Here is a 21,598-nt window from a genome sequence, read left to right on the forward strand (position 1 = left end):
GACAGAGAGGCGAGAGCCGAACGCAAGCAGGCATCGTAAGCGGATCGCCGAACTGGAGGAGGGGGTGGCGCGGAGGCTGCTTGCGTGCTGACGTAGGGCGAGGAGAGCTTAGTCTGTCGAAGCTTGCTGGGCGGTCGTCTCCACCGAGGCTCCTTATGGAGCCGGTGCTGGGATTTGGCCTGGCGGTGCCCCGTGTGTTGGAAAAAGTAAAGCTTGGGGTTTACCGCACTGGACGTGTATAGGTTTGCAATCAACAGTCCACCTGCCTCGCAGAGGGTTGGTCATCTCAAGCTTCCATTTAAGAAGAGCAGGAGAATCTTGCTTCCTCTTTCCCTGTTTGGATCCCTTGATGTTTGCATCTTGTCTTATTGCTCTAGCTAGACATTCTAATACTGCATTGAAGAGGAGTGGAGAGAGCGGACATCCTTGTGTCTCTCCTGAATTTAGAGGAACTGGCTTTAGCTTTTTGCCAGTGAGTACAATGCTGGCTGTAGGTTTGTCATACACAGCCTTTATTACATTGAGGAATGCTCCATGGATTCCTCGCTTCTGATTTCTTTTGTGTTTCCCCCGCTATGGTTTATCCCCTGTTGTCACTGTATTTGATTTTGGTGCCCTGGGTATTGTATATACATTTATCTGAATTAGGAAAGGGAAGGGGAACTAAAAAAAAAAAAAAAGTTGAGACAAAGGACAAAGGGGGAACCAATGCAACAATGATACAAGACAATACGTTGGAAATGATCTGTACAACTTGGGGGGGGGGAGTGGGAGAAAATGAAGGAGGGGGTAACAATTTCGACAAGAAATATACTCACTTCCTTACTTATTTAACTGTAACCTTGATAAATTTTTTTAATAAAGAGAGCAGCAACACCAGGGCTCAAGAATCAGGCATTGTCCATAGTTGACTCCATCCCCCACCTTATATTCCCCAGGCCTTCAGAATAAAGCCCATTTCTGTCCAAGATAAAAAGCAGAACTGGCCTATTTCCCAATAGGCTCAGGTGCTAAAATCAGATACAATGCCAAGAGAACATACTGAAGAACAAAGCTGAATCTTAAGGAATTCCATATGAGGCAGAACACAAATTTATGCTATAGCACTGTCATTATCATCCTATCAGAACAAATCGGAAATGTCACCACTATGTGGATAATTGGACATCTTTTCCATGCCTTCTTTTCCATGCTCTGCCTTAGTTGAGTTCAGTAATAAGTGAAGCTGTTGGTTGAGGAGGGAAAAGCAACGGTATCACTTAGAAGCTCTGGGAATGTCCTTCTGTGTGGCTCTTTGTCTTGCTGAGAATGAACTTTCTGAATGAAATAAGGACTTAACTAAAAGCACAGTTTTCAGACCCTTAAATTTCAGATCCTTAAATTCCCTGCTAAGGGAAACATTATGATTATTGCCTGATTCTTTGAATGGCTTTTTTTTCATTTTCTTAAACTATCAGGATAGTTTCAATTATCTTCTATATTTAAATCATGCTGGGGTCACCTAAGGCACTTCAGCCAGAAACCTGCCATATCTGGACAGTGCTTTTTCTGAAGACACCTCTGACAAGGTGACTTAAGACAATATCAACTTAGGCTGGTCTCCAGTGGCTTACACCTGTAATCCTAGTTACTCAGGAGACTGAAGTCTGAGGATAACAGTTCAAAATCAGCCGGGGCAAGAAAGTCCATGAGGCTCTTATCTCCAATGAAACAGCAAAAATCCAGAAGTGAAGATGGGGCTTAAGTGGTAACAAGTAGGGTGGAGAAGACACAGCTACAAATTCTATTTTGTAAACTGAAATCTTTAATTGTATACAACTTGGTCTGCTTTATTAGGGTTTGGATGAAAGTGTGACATTGAGTTCTAGGAGTTTGAAATTGCCAAATTACCCATCCACTATGGTAATGTAAGACGTAAGTGACTCAGTTTATCTCTGCTGCACTGCCCTCTTCTGGCTGTGGACTGTTTGATTACTTAGAAAAGAAAAAGCTGTCTGAGCTGCTCCTGGAAGATAGGTCAGCCAAAAAGGTCTGATGCAGGACAGACCCCTTTGAGAAAATATACTTAAATGCAGAAGCCAACAAAATAGAAATATATGTATGGGACAAAAATCTTTAGACCAGACAACCACTCAGATTATAAATGCACACACATACACACAGGCAAATCCCTCTTCCACTCAAAAGAATTGTTCAGGATTACTCTGCTGAGGCAAGAGGCTTGTGAGTTCGAGGCCAGAAGTTCAAGACTAGCTTGGGTTACATAGCAGATCCTGTCTCAAAGACAAAAAAAAAAAAAAAAGAAAGAAAACCAAAGGAATAAAAATCCATGTTGTCTAGGCCTGTTATAAACTATTATCTGTTTACTTTTTCTTCCCCTAGTGCTAGGGATCAAACCCAGAGTCTTGCAGATGCTAAGCACGTACTTTACCATTGGGCTAGATCCCCAGGCCAGCTGTCATTGAGGACATCAGCAGTGTTTCACCATCACTAGAAACTGAGTTTCCAGTTCTTGCAAACCCCAAACCATGCTAATAAGCTCCTAAGCAAATTCATGTTTACTACTTTATACTGAATCACAAAGGTCATCTCTGTCTTAAGAAATCGAGGAGGTGGTTGAGTTCAGAGCCTTGCACTTTCACTCTGCTTTTTCAGCTTGCCACCAGTGCTCTACCACTTAAACTACATCTCAAGTCCAGCTTTTTTTTTTTGTTGTTGTCTAGTCATGGGGCTTGAACTCAGGGCCAGGGTGCTGTCCCTAAGCTTTTTCACTCGGAGCTAGTACTCTTCGACTTTGAGCCACAGGGATACCTCCAGTTTTCTAGGGATTAATTGGAGATAAGAGTCTCAGGGACCTTCCTGCCTGGGCTAGCATTGAACTGCCATCCTCTGATCTCAGCCTCCTGAGTAGCTAGGATTATAGGGGTGAGCCACTGGCACCCAGCTAATCCAGCTTTCTTGCTGATTAATTGGAGATGAAGTCTTGCTGAGTTTTCTGCTTAGGCTGGCTTTGATCTGTGATCCTCAGCTCTCATCCTCCTGAGTAGCTAGGATTATAGGCGTGAGCCACTAGCACCCAGTTTCTATTTCATGAATATTGTGTAAATTGTTCTTTATTCTTGTTCTACCTAAATGAAGATATTTTGAAGACACATCATTTTTCTCATTATCACACTATTGGTGACTAATTCTGCTCTGTGGTTTCATTTATCACCTTAATAAAGAGTTTATAATTTGATATTCTATTTGAAGAGACAACAAAGTTCTAAACTTAAAAAAATGTTCAATGAGGGCTGGGAAGGTAGCTCAGCGGTAGAGCGCTTGCCTTGCATGCATGAGGCCCTGGATTCGATTCCTCAGCACCACATATTTGTCTGCCATATACTGGGAACTTGTTAGATGTCGCAGGGGGAAAAAAAAGTGCAAAAAGGGGGCTGGGAAGGTGGCTCAGTGGTAGAGCACTTGCCTCACATGCATGAGGCCCTGGGTTCCATTCCTCAGCACCACATACACAGAAAAAAGCTGGAAGTGGGCTCTGCAGCTCAAATGGTAGAGCACTAATCTCGAGCTGAACAGCTCAGGGACAGCGCCCAGGCCCAGAATTCAAGCCCCATGACCGACAAAAAAAAAAAAAAAAGTGCAAAAAGTACCTGCCCTCAAAGAACAAAATATGTTGAGTAACATAGCTGAATAAACAAATTTTAAGGGGCTGGGAAGGTGGCTCAGTGGTAGAGTGCTTGCCTTGAATGTATGAGGTGCTGGGTTCGATTCCTCAGCACCACATAAGCAGAAAAAAAAAAGCCAGAAGTGGCACTGTGGCTCAAGTGGTAAAGCGCTAGTCTTGAGCTGAGGAACAGCACCCAGGCCCAGAGTTCAGGCCCCATGACTGGACCCCAAAAAATAAATAAACAAATAAATTTTAATAGAATATATTATGTTCATAATACAGAATACATAATAAAATACTTTGTATATGTAAAGACGTTATCTTTGAGTTTGTAAAATATTTTTAACACCTTGTCTTTTTTTGGTTTTGAGATTGTGACTAGAACTAGGTACCTGATGCTCTTACTCATTGGCTAGTGTTCCCAACCCCCACAAAAATGGTATATCCTAGGGCTTAAACTCAGAGCTTAGGTGTTGTCACTGAGCTTTTTTTTTTTTTTTTATTAAATGTTAGTGTTCTACCACTTGAACCACAACTCTACTTCCAGCCTTTTTTGATAGTTTATTGGAGACAAGTCTCATGGATTTTCCTGCCCAGGCTAGCTTTATATCACAATCCTCAGACCTCAGCCTCTTCAGTAGCTAGGATTACAAGCATAAGCCCACATACCCAGTTTAAAACATTTTTGCGGGGGAGAGGGCATGGTTTCGAGATTAGGAATTGAACTAGGTACCAGATGCTCTTGTTCACTGGATAGTGCTCTACCAACTAAACCATGTCTCCAACCCCAGAACATTTTTTTGTGGGTTGTGGGGCTTGAACTCTGGGCCTGGGCACTGTCCCCCAGCAATTCAGCTCAAGGTTAGTGTTGTACCACATGAGCCACAGCGCCGCTTCCTGTTTTCTTAGTGGTAAATTGGAGATAAGAATTTTGCAGACTTTCCTGCCTGGGCTGGCTTTGAACCATGATCTTCAGATCTCAACCTCCTGAGTACTTAGAATTACAAGCACAAGCCAGCTTCCCAGAACATTTTTTAAAATGAAAAAATAAAATGAGAGGCTCAAAGAGAGATGGGTGAAATCCTGTAGCTATTTGGATCCACAGCTAAGTGTCTTACTTCAAAACTCTCCTTAACTTGTTATCACATTGCCTCAAATTTCTATGTTTTGCACTGCACTGATACTGATCTTTGATTATTTAATGGCTAACACTGACATTTCTATCCCACTAAAGTCCCAGAACCTCCCTGCCCTCCATCTCCTGAAGGCATTTCTCAAAGCAAGCCAAAGCTTGGGGCACTGGCTCTTGGAGCACAACTGTGGAATAAATAGAGCCCCACTGAGCTGGAGACTCACAATTCAGACAATCCTTCCTGCGTTCATTTCAGCCTACAGTGAGGAATTGGGCAGTTGTTGCCAAACGCCTGTCAGTCAAGAACAGTGGCCTGTTTGTTAGGGTGGTTGCAGTCATTGTGGTGAACACTGATCAGTCTCGGAACCGTGACTATGGCATTCTGGTTGAACCAAAGAATAAGTTCAGTCTTGAAGGCACAGCGATCGACAATCGCCTCATTTGAATTACAACACATTTGAAAAGGGATGTCAAACAGGCATTAATTTATACCACAAATATTTGTTCCAGAGACTTCTAAGGCTCAGGAATGTGCTAACCTTATTTGAGAGCTCAAAGTTGAATGGGAAACAGACTCTATTTTCAGAAAGTTTAAGCTTTACTTGACAAAGATAAGCCATATATATACACATACGAACATAAATAGGCATGCTAAATTGAAACCCCTTTATTCAACTGCTTGAAGATACTGATAAAAGAGAAAAGTACTCAGAGAATAATGGTAGAAAGTGAAAAATGAAAAGAAATGTTGGAACTCTTTCAGACAGCTTAGAACTGCCATCTTCTGGCTGGGGCCCAGTGGTTATGTCTGTAATCCTTCTCAGGAAGCTAAGATGTGAGGATTACTGTTTGAAGTCAGCCAGGGAAGGAAAATGTGGGACTCAAATCTTCAATTAACCGCCAAAAAAAGGAGGAATTGGAGCTGTGGCTTGTGCTAGCCTTGTGCAAAAGAGCTTAGGGACAGCGCCCAGGCCCTGAATTTAAGCCCCACGACAATAATAATAATACCCAGCTAATTTAGGGTTTCACCTAGCCTGTTTTTTTTTTCCTTATTTTAATTAAGAAAAAAACCTTTGTGTTTGCACTGGGGCTTGAATGCGGGTCCTGGGCTCTTTTCCTCTGGGGTGTGTGTGAGTGTGAGTGTGTGTGTGTGTGTGTGTGTGTGGTGTTTGTGGGTTTTTGTTTTCTCAAGGCTAAGGCCTTGAGCAAAAAAAAAAAATACAGCTCCAGCTCCATTTACCACTTTTGAGTGGTTAAGAGGAAATTATAGTTTCACGGACTTTTCTGCCTGGATTGGCTTCCAACTTCGATCCTCGGATCTCAGCCTCCGGAGTAGCTAGGATAACAGGCCCGAGTCACCAGCGCCGGGTTCCTTAACAATTCCTTCTCCGCTCTTCCGGCCCCCGAGTCTAGGAGCGCACGCAGCACATCCGCGCATGCGTTGGAGCAACCCCGCCCGCCTCTCGTCATTGGCCAGCAGGCCCTTGCCAGCCCCGCCCATCACCGGATGTGACATAAGGGAAGTCGTAGCGCCAGCTGGGAGAGAGCCGGCGCGGGTCTTGTAGCTTGACGTTCGGCGGTCTTCCGGAATGGCAGATGAAGAGGAAGACCCCACCGTGAGTGACAGCCTGTCTCCCCTGCCCTGTTTTCTTCACTAATTCAGATTCAGTAGCGGAGGAAGGACGGAGCATTCAGTCTCAACCGGAGTTCTTTAGTGAATTCAACCGGGAGAGTTGGGGGCGTCGCTGTACTTCCCTCTCCCTTCAAGTCTGTAATCTTAGTTCGGGGTTGGGGGGGGGGGGGCGCGGACGAAGGGGAAGACAGGAAGCTGGCTCCTCTGCCCTTGGTGTTGGTCCGCATTTGTCACACATCCTTTGAGCTGCCTAGAGAAGCGTCAGAAGCCAAAGCTTAGTGTTTGCTAGCACTCATGAACCAGAAGCCCAACTATTTACCCAACTAAACTCACTTTGAAGGGGGTGGAAAAACCGATGGACAGGTAATCAGATTCTCATTTCTCTCAGAGGGAGCTATTTTAACTTTGCAATCGGTTTTCTTAGTCATAAAATAGGATCCGTGCTTGCTTAAAAGTTTTTAGTACTGTATAAGCTGTAAATGTTTAACTTACTTTGATTCAGTATCATCTCCTGAGAGGGATATTGTCAAAATAAGACATCGTAGTTGGCTAAAAATAAACTACTAAAACCAGCAGGACTAACTACAGTCTCTAAGGCTCGTTCATCGCTAAGATTTCATGATTATTTGCTGCTTGCCCTAGACTTTTTTAGCCTATTACCAGTGGAGGGGGAGGGAGAAGAGGAGTTAATAGAATATCAAATGCAATGGAATCACAACGTTTCTGTGTATTTTTTAATTTCTAGTTTGAGGAGGAGAATGAAGAAATTGGAGGAGGTGCAGAAGGTGGACAGGGTAAAAGAAAGAGGCTTTTTTCAAAAGAATGTAAGTTGTATTTTTTTTTTGGAGGGGGGGGTCCAGTCGTGGGGCCTGAACTCTGGGCCTGAGCGCTGTCCCTCAGCTCTTCAGCTCAAGGCTAGCACTCTACCACTTGAGCCACAGTGCCACTTCCGGCTTTTTTCTTTTTGCTTATGTGGTGCTGAGGGAGGAATTGAACCCAGGGCCTCAGGCACGCAAGGCAAGTGCTCTACCACAGAGCCACCTTCCCAGCCCTGTAAGTTGTATTTGACAGTGATTCTGTTACAGATGGTGAAAACTTCTGAGCTTATTCTTTCAATGTAGGTTTATTGTTTGAACGTGTTTCCCTGTGGGAAAAATATTCTCACACATGCCTATAAAATTATTGAACTTTTGAATCATACTAATAACTATGTATATATTAATGTTGAAATATGATCAGTGTTTTATTTCAGGGCATTTCAACATACTCAGTTTTCTTGTGTCATACCTTTGCAGAGTAAAAGCAGAGGGCACTCCTTTGACTAAGCAACAGATAGTGCTAGATGCTGGAAGGAGTACTGACAGTAGGAATTAAGTTGGAGGTTTTACTAATAAGACATAGGACAGAAAAGAAATGCATTACAATCTCCATGCCAAGGACTATGCCATTAAGGCATTGTAATTGGTCCTCTTCTTATCTTGATGTACAGACTTGACCCTTTCTGACATGAGCAAGAAGAGCTGCTGCTTTCCAACTCTTGAAATGGACCATGAGAATTTACTCTTCATTTCTAAGGCCTGCGTCCTTGACATATAGTTATAGCTGAGTGTTGAGAGACACAGCGGCACAGATTGATGAGCACCCAGTTTTTCTAGGCTAGATCAGACTTGAGCAGTTGTTCTCAAATACTCTTGAAACTTTAGAGTATGTATAAATATTTTAATCATTCAAATCCTTTTCCATATTTGTGTGTGTGTGTGTGTGTGTGTGTGTCTCTATCGTTTGAACTCAGTCTTGTGCATGCTAGGTAAGCCCTCTATGTGGGCTACTCCTAACCCTCCTTTTCCATACTTTAATTTCTCACCTAAAGCTGACTGTTCTTTATTCCATCTTTCTGGTGCAAAGTACTTGATTTTTATGTGATTTTATTTCTTATTATATAGGCATATGAAGGGATTTCCTACATCAGAGGTTCCCAGGGTGATGTTTGCATAGTTGGCTATTAGCAAAGATCTTTTATTCTGCTTCAATTAGTTTTATCTTTGTGATGGAAAGACTTTGAAACATTCATCTTCACAGCCTTCTTCTCAGAATCTTCACATCTGTCTTTTTGTTTTTAAACAGGGTCTCATTGTGTAGCTCAGATTGATCTTGAACTTTCACCTGTCCAGTCTTGGCCTCCCAGGTTCTGAGATTATAAACCTGTGTAATTATATCTTTGCAATATGCAGAATCTCCATATGTATTATTGATCAGGATCTGTTGTCCTAAACTGTCTTAAATTTTTTGTTAATGTAACATAATTTCAAAGCATTGTTTATGCCTTTATTGACCTTTTAACCATATAAATATGTTACTTCCAAATACATACTTCCTGTGTAAGTTTCTCTTTTTAAGTGAAATGTGTTTTTCTTTTTCTTTTTTTTTTGGGGGGGGTCCGGTTTTGGGGCCTGAACTCTGGGCCTGGGCGCTGTCCTTCAGCTCAAGGCTAGCGCTCTACCACTTGAGCCACAGCACCACTTCCGGCTTTTTTCTTTTTGCTTATGTGGTGCTGAGGAATCGAACTCAGGGCCTCAGGCATGCAAGGCAAGGGCTCTACCACTGAGCTACCTTCCCAGCCCTGAAATGTGTTTTTCTATTAGTGAATTCTTCCCTCAAATGTTAGTGACATTGTATCTTCAAAACTTACAAAGGAAAATTAGAAGTTAGACTCACCAGTAATAGTGGTATCATATACCACCACCTTCCGGCCATGTGAAGGCATACCATTTCTTGATGTAATAATCTGTAACCTCCATCTAATCACAAGACAGCATCAAACAAAACCAAACTGAGGAGTCTACAAGAAAATTATGAACCATTATTCTTCAAAAATATTAAGGATTTGAAAGACAGGAAAAAGCCGAGGAATTGGTAAAGATTTGACAGAAAATTGAAGAGGCATAACTAAGTGGAACAGAATCCTTTTGGTGCATGCCACCAAGACTAACTTTAAAATTTATCTTTTTTTAAAAAATGCAAATACAGTGGTAGAGCGCTTGCCTTGCATGCCTGAGGCCCTGGGTTCAATTTCTCAGCACCACATAAGCAAAAAGAAAAAAGCCGGAAGTGGCGCTGTGGCTCAAGTGGAAGAGCGTTAGCCTTGAGCTGAAGAGCTGAGGGACAGCGCCTAGGTCCAGAGTTCAGGTCCCACGACCGGACCCCCCAAAAAAAAATGCAAATAAAGCTGGATGCAGTGGCTCACTGCTAGCTACTCAGGAGGCAGAGATCAAGAGGATTCAGTTTTGAGGCTAGCCCTTGCCAAAGTTTGAGAAACCCCATTGCAACAAGTAGAGTATAGGGGTGTGTACCTATGATCCATGCAGCAAGCATAGGTTTAAGGATTATAGTCTGAGGCTGGTCCCCATTCTAAAAACAAAAGACCCTATCCAAAAAAAGTAAAAATGACTATGGCTATTATTCAAGTGCTAGAAAGCCTAGTGTGAGGTATAGAATTCAAACCTCAGTACCACCCCTCCCCACATAACAAAATAGCAAAAAAATAAATAATAAAAAGCTGATGCTGGGTGCTGGTGGTTCAGCCTTGTAATCCTAGCTACTCAGGAGACTGAGATCTGAGGGTAAGGTTCAAAGCCAGCCAGGGCAGGAAAATCTGTGAGACTATCATCTCCTATTAACTACCAGAAAACTGGAAGTGGCACTGTAGCTCAAAGTGGTAGCGAACTAGCCCTGAGGAAAAAAGCTGAGGCACATCACCCTGGTCCTGAGTTCAAGACCCACAACCAACTAAAAAAAAAAAAAAACGGCAGAGGTACAGTGGTATCTGTAATCCAAGCAAATGGGATGTTAAGGCACAAGGGTCTACCTACAGTTCAAGACCAGCCTGGTTTATATAGTGGGGACACTGTCTTCCCTTCACACCTCAGGAAAAAAAGTTCTATCATGTACATACCCTTTTGAGAATGTACTAAAAGTTGTAATTCTTCCCAGGAAAGTGCACATATATTTATAATTACATATCTGTAATTTCAAGAGAGATTCAAGGACTTAGAACCTATCTGTAGACTAATCGGGACATAATAGACGATATCCATGTGGATCTCATCTGGTCTAAACGAGAAAGAAAGGTAATACTGTTGTGGTTGAAATCAGTAGGATTTGAATTGAGGTTTCACCTTACTAGCTGTGTGACCTTGGCCAACCACTTAGAACCTCAATGTTCTCATCTGTAGGATGGGGGTCAGAATCATTGTTACTTCACTGCATTAAATGAGTTATATGTAACAGAAGCTTGCTAATGTAAGGGCTATATGAAAGACAATGAAATGTCAAGGTTTAGTAACTAAGCCCTCTGCTGTCTTTTGATTACTCCAGTTCCTTGTAAGGGAATAATTGGAGCACTTTCTCCTATTATAATTCTTCCTGCATTCTCATTTCCACTGTCCCACTGCCACTGCCACAGACTGGAACAGTTGTTAAAAAGGCTAAGGTATTTGTAGCCGTTTTTCTGCCATAAATTCTGACACTTAATGGTATCTGTGAGCTGCTGACAAATGGATGATGATAGAGATTAGGAAAAGAATATTCATGCTGTAGCTGGGCAGGAGTTTTGTTATAGATTAGGTGATAAGATGGGTTTTAAAACTGGTGTTTAAAAAAATGTACTTATCACCCGATGTGGAAGAAATAGTTGTATTGTCAAAGCTCATAGAATTCACAAACGTTATCTACCAGATTATGACAATTTGCCTCATGAAGGTTAAAATGTGTTTGTGACTTTAAGTATCACTATCTCACAATACTGTGAAATTTGTGAAGCTTATGTAATCACTTAATTTCAAAACAAACAAAACTGGTGTTAAACCTTTAACACCCAAATCCTTAACTGGAGACACAAATACAATGTAAGTATGTTTTGAAAGTAATACCAGTTTCTTGATTGAGTTCTAGTTGATATGGAAAAAGTACTGGTAAAATTGTTAAATCAGTTCTGGTAAACAGTGTTCTTTTACAGTACGTTGTATGATGTATGGATTTGGGGATGACCAGAATCCTTATACTGAATCAGTGGACATTCTTGAAGACCTTGTCATAGAGTTCATCACTGAAATGGTAAGATAGTTTTGCAACCAAGTGTTTTTTTTAGTGTTACTTTTCTGTTTTAATTTATATTTTGTTGGTGCTGAGGTTTGAATTGAGGGATTTGAGCTTGCTAGACAAGCATTTTTTACTAGTAAGCTAATCCCTCCAGCTCATCAGTGGTCTTTTTATTTGTTCTCTCTCTCTCTCTCTCTCTCTCACTCTCTCTCTCTCTCCCCCCCTCTCCCTCCCTCCCTCCCTCTCTCTCCCTCTCCCTCCCTCCTTTCCTCTCCCTTCCCTCTCTCCTGCCCTCCTTTTTCCTCCCTTCCTTCCCTCTCTGTCTCCCCCCTCTTCTCTCCCCTCTCTTCACTCCTTCCTCATTCTTTCCTTTAACTTCCTTCTTCTCTTTCCTTCTTTTTTCTCTTTCTCTTTCTTCCTTCCTTACTCCCCCCCCCCCCCCTCGTGGATTTAGTTAATTGAATAATAGATTAGAAATTCAAGTTTTAGATAGAATTAAGGACTTTGGCAGGGCACTGGTAGCTCATGCCTGTCTGTAATTCTAGCTACCTAGGGGTCTGAGATCTGAGGATTTCATTTTGAAGTCAGCTTGGGCAGGAAAGTTCATGAGGCTCAAACACCCAGTTAATCAGCAAAAATGCCAGAGGTGGGACTGTGGCTCAAGTGCCAGCTTTGGTGAAAAAGCTAAGGGACACACACACGGAAAAGAAAAGGAAGGCGAAGGGAAGAGGAAGAGAAAAGGGAAAGGGAACCTGAGGATGTACTATTGAATGAAACTGCTCATTTTGAGGGCATGTTTTGTGCAAATTATGTACTGATTTGTCTTTAAATGGAGATTATGTAAATATATTTCACCCTTCTATATTTCGTTTATAATTATAAAATCCTTCATTAAACTAGAAAAATACTTCATATAACCTTATTATCCAATAGTTATTTACCAGTGGTTTTATTTATTTATTTATTTATTTTGGTGGTACTGAAGTATCAGCTCGGGGCTTTGTGCTTGATAAGCAAGCATTCATTTTACCACTTGAGCCATGCCTTTAGCTTACAGTGGTTTTATTTTGTGGTGCTGGTGATTGAACCCAGTGCTTTGAAAATGTGAGGCAAGGAAATAAATACTCTACTATTGAGCTACATTTTCACTTGAGCCATTGTTCCACTTCTGGCTTTTTGTTGGTTAATTGGAGGTAAGAGTCTCACAGCTTTCCTTTCTGGGGTGGCTTCAAACCTTGATCCACAGATCTCAGCCTCCTGAATAGCTAAGATTATAGGCATGAGCCACTGGTGCCCATCTATAGCTTTGTTTTGGCACAAGAGACTATATTATGATAATAATGGGTGAAGTTTATTACTCGATTCTGAGATAGAATAGGACTCAAGGGATAAATGAAATTGGTTACAAAGAAATTATAAAATTATACAAAAAAAAGCTGGGTATGGTAGCTTAAGCTTGTAATAGTAGCCATTTGGGAGGTAAGATGGTGGTTTAAAGCCAGCTTGGGCATAACATTTGTGAGGCTCTAACTCAATCAATGACTGGGTTTAGTGGCCTGTGTCTCACCCCAACTTAAAGGAAGCACAGTGTCTGGGCAGAGTTGTGTATACCTGTCACCCCAGAGACACAAGGAAGCGCAAATAGGATGTCCAGGCTGGCCCCAGCATAAAGAAATATGACTGGGCCAAATGAAGACAAATGTACACATACTTGGTTGGGGGTGTAGCTAGCTCAGTGGTAAAGTATATCCTTAGCCTGTGTGGGCTCTGTTTTAGTCCCAGCACTACATTTCAAAACGTGGTGCTTGCCTAGGCAATACCAGCACTCCTAATACTAATACTTGACAGGTAGAGGCAGTAGCATCCTGAGTTTGAGGCCAACCTTATTCTGTCTCACTCATATCCAAAAAACACAAAAGACCCTACATATTAAAAAACAAATGAGGTGTGGTGTGTTATGCCTGTAACCCTAGCACTCAGGAAGATGAGGTGGGAGGATGGTGGGTTGGAGGATTTCCCAGGCTATACAACTGAGACTCTTTAACACAATACCAAAAATTAAAAATTAAAAAAGGGATGACCATTAAATTTGATTGTTTTCATGTCCTTAATATTAAAGATGCTAAAGAGAAATATTGCTAATTACCCAACAGAAAGTGGACATAGAACACTAATAGAAAGATACCTCACAAATGAAAGCTAAAATTAGGGAAGTCTTCAACCTCTTCAAGCAGTTAATAACTACAAATTAAAACTACACTTTTGGAGGGGGGGACAGGGGAATCATTATGATATCTCATGCTGGCCCTCAGAACTTCCTGCCTGAGCCTCCTTGAGTGCAGAAATTACAAGTGTGTACTATACTCAGTCAAAAAATACTTGATATTAAAATTTTTAATTTAATTTTTTTTTTGTAATAGACTCACAAAGCAATGTCAATTGGGAGACAAGGTCGAGTGCAAGTTGAAGATATTGTCTTCTTGATTCGAAAGGATCCAAGAAAGTTTGCTAGAGTTAAAGACTTACTTACTATGAATGAAGAATTGAAACGAGCTAGAAAAGCATTTGATGAAGCAAACTATGGATCTTGACACCTTTTGTACTTTCTGAAATTTCACCATCTTCTGTGGAAACCATACATAATGACTGTATTTTCTGCAGGGTTGTCCTGATATCTAAGCATGTACGTGAAAGATGAAGAAAGAAGGTCTCAGCCTTTATTTTCATGTCCTCAATTTTAGAGTGATACTTGAGCCTTTAATTTCCTACCTTTATATGAGTGTACTTGAATTCTTTATTTGCTTTTAATGACTACATGTAAGTTTAAAGTGTTGTAAATCATGCAGTATTTATGTTTTAGATAGATTTGGGCCACTATAAGCTTTTAATATGTGAAATAGAGATACCCTTTCTTGGCTCTTAAAGCTGAGACAGTATTTCATGTGTTCTAAAGTTTTTAGATAGTAGTGGTATGAGAAGTTATTAAAAATAGTGAATTGGTTTGTTTCTTTCAAGGAGATAAAACGGGGAAAACAACTCATTTTGGGAAGGATGTTTATCTGTGTCATAATTTGTTTTAATATTCTTTTCTAAAGATAGATTTTTTTTAAAGTTTCATATCATGCTTTTGTGGTAAAAGGCTTTTTAAAAAACAATTTAAAACCTTATTGAACTTCTAACATACTATTAAGTTTTGGAAATCTCATTTTCTCAGATCAGATTAAAGCTTCTAAAAATAAGTGGTTTCTGCATTAAGAATGACAGGGCTTAAAAAATTGATGGCAGGGTAAGTATTTGGGGTAGTGTTTTATTAACATATTCGTAAGTACGTGTTTGATGTGGAAATATCTTCTTGATTAGAACCACATGTGGCTACAAACCACTTTTGTAGTTCAGGATACACAAGCTTTTTGAATATAGCTTATTGCTTTAAGTTATTGTACTTACCTTAAAATAAGGATTAAAGTTGCATTTAGAGATCACTGAATGTTATTTTTTGTGAAACTGCTTTTCGGTGGCAATTGTAAACATTATCTAAAAATCAGTACTTTGGGAAATTTTACTTTTTTCTATTGATGAAAGAAATAAAGTTTGAAAAATTATACTGATGAATCCTTGAATTTGTGATTAAAAAACTGCTAAAATAGAAATGAAATCTTTTCTATCTTTTTCTTTATGTTAGTACAGGACTTGAATTCAGTGCCTTGCACTCTCAGTTGGCTGTTTTGTTCATCACTGGTATTCTACCACCTCCAGTCAGCTATTACCTTAGGCTGGCTAGCCATCAAACCGTCTCAGCCCCCTGAGAAAGCTAGAATTTACTATTGTGGTCACCAGTGCCTGTTTTGTTTTGTTTTTCCTCTCTGTGTTTGTGTGATATAGAAAACTGGGGTTGATAAATGAGATTTAATGTTTAGTGGGCTGATCTGTTTAGAAAGATAAAAAACAGGCTGGGTGCCAGTAGCTCATGCCTATAATCCTAGCTACTCAGGAGGTTAAGATCTAAAGATGGTGGTTGGCCAGCCCAGGAAGGAAGAGTTTTACCTCCAGTTAACCACCAAGGAGCTGAAGTAGAGCTATGGCTCAAGTGGTAGAGCAAAAAAGCTCAGGGACAGCCACACCTCTCCCCAAAAAGTGAAAACCAATTGAAAAGCTGCACCCATCTAAGGATCAATTATATATATATGTATGTCACTAATTTTGCTAATCAGGTTCTTCAGCATTAATAAGCATTAAGGGAGTCATCCAGGTTCTGTTATTTTATATTTACCTTTTACAGAGTGGAATTTTATGTACAGTGGCTCAAATCTTGTCTATTAGTCATTTGAGTATACGAATCTTCCTGCTAATGGCCCTGCAGTTTCCCTGAAGTTTTTCACAGGACTGAGTATTAAGTTTTCCTATTTTAGTTTGTAAGTGACAATATAAAATTTGCATAAGCAAGAAAAGAATTTATTGGCTCATCTAACTGAAACAGGAGAAAAAGGGGATAGAACTGACTTCAGAGTTGATTGGTTTTAGTGTTTACTGGCTTTGCTTTCAGGATGGCCAGCAGTTTTAGAATTCCATCCTTATAACTCCAGATTGAAGGAGCTGTTGCACTTCCTATCTGGGAAATTAGAAACCAGGGTTATTATCTTGGCTCTGGTTATTTTTCTTGGACCAATCACTATGACAAGGAAGATGTGTACTCTAGCCTGACTGCAGGCCTCTCCACTGCTGAAGAAAGGCTTGAGCTAGATCTTGGTTTTAGCACAAAGGGAAAAGAGAGGTTGGACAAACAAAACTAACATGTACTGATTGATGGCCTTTTTTTTTTTTTTTTTTTGCAGTAGTAGGCTTCACACTTGTTAGGCAGGTTCCACAGCTTGAGCCACACCTCCAGCCCCTTTTACTCTTGCTATTTTTGAGATAGGATCTTGCTTTTTTGCCTGGGCCTGCCTAGACTATTATCCTATTTATACTTCCTGCCATAGCTGGGATGGTGGGTGTGTCACACCATGCCCAGCTTTTTTTCCCTCTTTGTATGTGTGAGTTCTAGGGCTTGAACCTTTTCTGCTCAAGGCTGGCACTCTACCCTGAGCTACAGCTCTACTTCTGGCTTTTTGGTGTTTTAATTGGAGATAAGAATTTCAGACTTTCCTGCCTTGGTTGGTTTTGAACCTCAGTCCTCAGATCTCAGTCTCCTGATAGCTACGATTGGTTACAGGAATAAGCCACAGGTACCTGACCATTTGCCTGTTTTTCTTCTTCCTCCTCTTCCTTTTCCTCCTCCTCCCCCCATCCTTTGTTTCTTGGCTTATGGTCCCCTTCTTCAGTCTTTAAAGCTAGCAATGTTTATCTTCTGTGCCTTCCACTTCTGAAGTCAGCTTGGCTTGTCTATATTTCTTTTACTTCATGATAGTTCCTTCTGCAGTTTGTTTTGACATAAAGCTTTCTCTTTTAAGAATATTATACCTTTTAAGTCCTTGCTTATTTAGATGCTCAAGCAGAGAATTATGTGTGTGTGTGTGTGTGTGTATATATATGTATATGTATATATATATATATATATATATATATAACACGGGCTGGGAAGGTGGCTCAGTGGTAGAGTGCTTGCCTTGCATGCATGAGGCCCTGGGTTCGATTCCTCAGCACCACAGATGCAGAAAAAGCCACAAGTGGCGCTGTGGCTCAAGTGGTAGAGCGCTAGCCTTGAGCTGAAGAGCTGAGGGACAGCACCCAGGCCCAGAGTTCAGGCCCCACAACCGGCAAAAAAAAAAAAAAAGAAATAGCTGGATGCTGGTTGTTCATACCTGTAGTCCTTACTACTAGGAGGCTGAGATATAAGGACTGTGGTTTGAAGCCAGCCCAGACAGGAAAGTCCTTGAGAATCTATTTCCAATTAACTACCTGAAAACCAGAAGTGGAGCTGTGCCTAAAAGTAGTAGTGTGCTAGTCTTGAGCAAAAAAAGCTCAGAAACAGTACCCAGGCCCTGAAATAGCATTTTTATAAGTATTTTGAAGCATGTAAACTTTCACTAATATATTCATTTTGATGAATTTCTGATATTCCTTTCTTTTCTTTCTTTTTCCTTTTTTGTTGGTCATGGGGCTTGAACTCAGGGCCTGGGTGCTGTCCCTGGGCTCTTCAGCTCAAGACCAGTGCTCTACCACTTGAGCCACAGCACCACTTCCACTTTTCTAGTGGTTTATTGGAGATAAGAGTCTCACGGATTTTCCTGCCTGGGCTGGCTTTGAACCGAGATCCTCATATCTCAGCCTCCTGTGTAGCTAGGATTAAAGGTGTGAGCCACTGGTGCCTGGCTTTTTTTTTTTTTTTTTTTTTTTGTGGTTGGTTGTGGGGCTTGAACTCAGGTCCTAGGTGCTGTGCCTGAACACTTTTACCCAAGGCTAGTGCTCTACCACTTAGAGCCACAGCACTACTTCCAGTTTTCTGGTGGTTAATAGGAGATAAGAATCTCATGAACTTTCCTGCTTGAGCTGGCTTTGAACCACAATCCTTAGATCTCAGCCTCCTGAGTAGCTAAGATTACAGGTGTGAGCCTGGCTTATTCCTTTCATTTGTATAGCAAGTCCTACTAAACAGTTTCAAACTTACTGCTAGAAATTTACTAGCCTTACCCTATAATCACCTATGTTAAATTATGATGATTAATGTGCTTTACTGATTTTTAGTGATTTATATTTAGTTTCTTTTTGTGAGTTTTATTTCCATGACACTTAAAATAAAACCTTTATAGCTGGGTGCCAGTGGCTCACTCCTGTAATCCTAGCTATTCAGGAGGCTGAGATCTAGTTTGAATCCAGACCAGAAATAAAATAAAATTCTTATCTCTCATTAACCAGTAAAAATGTTGGAAATGATAGAGCCCTAGCCTTGAACATAAAAACTCTGGGACAGTGCCTAGGCCCTGAGTTTAAGCCCCAGAACTGGTGTGTGTGTGTGTGTGTGTGCTTGTGCCAATACTAGTGCTTGAACTCAGGGACTGGTACTTTCATATAGCTTTTTTGTTCAAAGCTAGCACTTTACCACTGGAGCCACACTTGTACTAGCATTTTGCTGGTTAAATATAGATATGGATCAGATTTGTCTGCCAGGGTTGACTTCAAACCATGATCCTCTTTTTCCAAAATATTTATTTTTATTTCAATGATAGATGATAATAGTTAGTGTGTGTGTGTGTATATATATATATATATATATATATATATATATGTATGTATGTATGTATGTATTTAGTTAGTTATGGGACTTGAATTCAAGGCCTATGCACTGTCTCTGAGCTCTTTTGCTCAAGGCTAGTGCTCTTCTACTTTGAGCCACAGCTCCACTTCCAGTTTTCTGGTGGTTAATTAGAGATAAGGACTTTCCTGCCTGGGTTGGCTTTGAACCGTCATCCTCAGATCTCAGCCTCCTGAGTAGTTAGGATTATCAGTATGAGCTACCAGTGCCCAGCTGAGGTATTCATTTAATATAAATAAAAATATCCCCTTTATGTTGAAATAAAAGGATGTATTTTTTTCTACTAGGTTTAATTATCAATGCATAATTTAAGCTTTTGTGTAGGAATTCTGGTGGATCTAGATAATTGCATCTCCATAACCCTTGAATCTGTTTAAAAAGTAGAATCAGTGGTACTTTGTTCTCCCAAATCTAGGACAATACTGGCTCTGAAACACAAAACTTTTTTATCAAGAAATAAGAATGGAGCTTTTTAAACAAGTTCCCTTATTCCCATTGAACTCTCCTGAACTTGAGTTATGATTTCCTAGCTTGATTGAATTGAAACCCCTTTGTATACCTACTTAAAAATAATAAAATAAGTATATTAAAATATTTTCCTAGCTAGAGCTTGGAAACATTTTCTAATACTTGGAGAATACCAAATTCTATTCTTTCTAAAAACTAGATTCCAGTCAGGTGCTGGAGGCTTATGCCTGTAATCCTAGCTACTCAGGAGTCTGGCATGTGAGGATCATAGTTTGAAGCTAGCCAGGACACTGGGACACGTTTATCTCCAACTAAGCACTCGAAAAGCTAGAAGTGAAGCTCTGGCTCAAATAGTAGAGTGCTATCCTTGAGCAAAAAAGCTCATGGATAGCTCCCTGGCCCTGAGTTCAGCTCCCAAGACACACACAGACACACAAAATTAGACTTGAGAGTCATTTTCAAAGGGGTTCACTGTGGAAAGTGGAACTGTGGCTCAAATGGTAGAGTACTACCCTTGAGCAAAAGAAGCTCAGGGACAGCTTCCCAAGACTTGAGTTCAAACCCCAGGACCAGCGCACACGCGCACACACACACCACAAAAGGGCCCACCTTAGTCTACAGGCATTTAAGTCAGAAGACAACATGAGTCATTCTGTTCTGTTAGAACTTGCATTTCCACATGACTTAGCCTGGTTTCTGACCCAGAGTAGGCATTCACTAAGAGTTTGGCAAATGATTGAGGCAGTACTTCAGGATTTAAGGGCAGCTCTTCATCTAAGAAAGCCTTGTCTTTTCTGAACAATTCACTGCTATATTGCAGCAACCAGAGCGAAAGACAGGAAGAGCTAATCTTAATCAGTGTGGCTGAGTATAGAAGGAAAGGTGATACTTTGGATTAACAGCTATTAAAGTTGTGGTGTAAAAATTGATGTTTATATATAGACAGTGAGTTTATCAGTGTAAAAGTGATATGAAGTAACAGATTTGTGTGTGTGTGTGTGCTAGTCCTGGGACTTGAACTCAGGGCCTCTACCATATGAGCCACAGCTCTGCTTCTGATTTTTTTTTTTTCAGTTAATGGGGCTTGAATTCAGGGCCAAAGCGCTGTCACTGACCTCTTTTGCTCAAGGCTAGCACTCTACCACTTTGAGCCACAGCTCCACTTCTGGTTTTTGAGTGCTTAATTGGAGAAAAGAGTATCATGGACTTTTGCTGCCCAAACTGGTTTCTAACTCCATCCAAAGATCTTAGCCTCCTGAGTAGTTAAGATTACTGGTGTTAGCCACTGGCGCTCGGCCCAGTTCAACTTTTGTGTGTTTCCTTTGAATTTACAATTATTTTTCTTAGAACTTTCCCCCCAAGATTTGGCTTTTTCTATTGGGCTGATTTCTTCCTTCCCAGAAATGTTTTTGATGGTTATTCTCTTTACCAAGCTGTGACCCATTTCTCACTTTTGGGAGGCTAAGTTGCCTGTGGACTTTTGTCCTCACAAAAGTTTCTTTCAGATTTAGGTACTGTATCTTTCATAGTTTGGTATCTTTATACTCTGGAGATGTTTAATTCAACTCCATTGAGCATCACATACATTGGTGGAATATGTTCCTCTTTGGGGTGCGAAGAACGTGCTCACAACCGAAAAGGGTAGGCAAAAAAGGTGGACCTGTGAACTGGAGGCCGGTGGCTCACGCCTATAATCCTACCTACTCAGGAAGCTGAGATCTGGGGATGGGGGTTCAAAGCCAGCTTGGGCAGGAAAGTTCATGAGATTCTTACCTCCAAGGAACCACCAGAAAACTGGAAGCAGTGCTGTGGCTCCAAGTTGGTAAAGCACTAGCTTTGAGCTAAAGAGCTCAGGTTCTGAATTCATGCTCCGCACCCCACACCCCAAGGGCGGGGGGGGGGGGGCAAACACGTGAAATGTCGAGTGGCTTCACAGCTCCACAAAATGAGTAACCAAGAAAGACTCAGACAAGCTATTGGAGGTTTCCAGGGACGAGTGTGACGCCTGGAAGGGCAAGAGAAGTGGGAGAAGGCAAGATACTTCATTTGCCTTATTAATAACCCCCCAGGAGCCAATCCTAAACTACTTCTCCACTGGGCAGAGACAGGAGTCGATCTATTTCGGGTCACAGAGTAACCCACCCGCCTAGAGTCTGCGTTCCAGGATACCTGCCACTCACAAGCCCGCTTTTCCTTCGGAATCTCATTTGCTTAGCAGGCCCGCCTAGCCCCGCCCACTCCTGCCCCGCCGCCGCCCTCTCAGGCCCCGCCTTGCCTCCTCTCCCTCCCGCCTCCGCCCTGGCTCGGCCCCGCCCTGGGCCTGGGCTCACAGCCCGCAGACTCTCCCTTCGG

The 21,598-nt window shown here is 41.3% G+C and overlaps 1 protein-coding gene across 1 annotated transcript; it reads left to right on the forward strand.

Moving 5' to 3' along the window:
• Window positions 1-6,308: 6,308 nt before the first annotated feature.
• On the forward strand, window positions 6,309-14,813 carry Taf13 (TATA-box binding protein associated factor 13). The gene is made up of 4 exons (XM_042683498.1): window positions 6,309-6,415; window positions 7,178-7,256; window positions 11,447-11,544; window positions 13,950-14,813. The coding sequence occupies exons 1-4, from the start codon at window positions 6,389-6,391 to the stop codon at window positions 14,118-14,120; spliced, it is 375 nt and encodes a 124-aa protein (XP_042539432.1). The 5' UTR covers window positions 6,309-6,388; the 3' UTR covers window positions 14,121-14,813.
• The last annotated feature ends 6,785 nt before the right edge of the window (window positions 14,814-21,598 follow it).

Source organism: Dipodomys spectabilis, unplaced genomic scaffold, assembly GCF_019054845.1.
Source record: "Dipodomys spectabilis isolate Male_0828 unplaced genomic scaffold, ASM1905484v1 ptg000002l, whole genome shotgun sequence".
Classification (NCBI taxonomy): Eukaryota; Metazoa; Chordata; class Mammalia; order Rodentia; family Heteromyidae; genus Dipodomys; species Dipodomys spectabilis.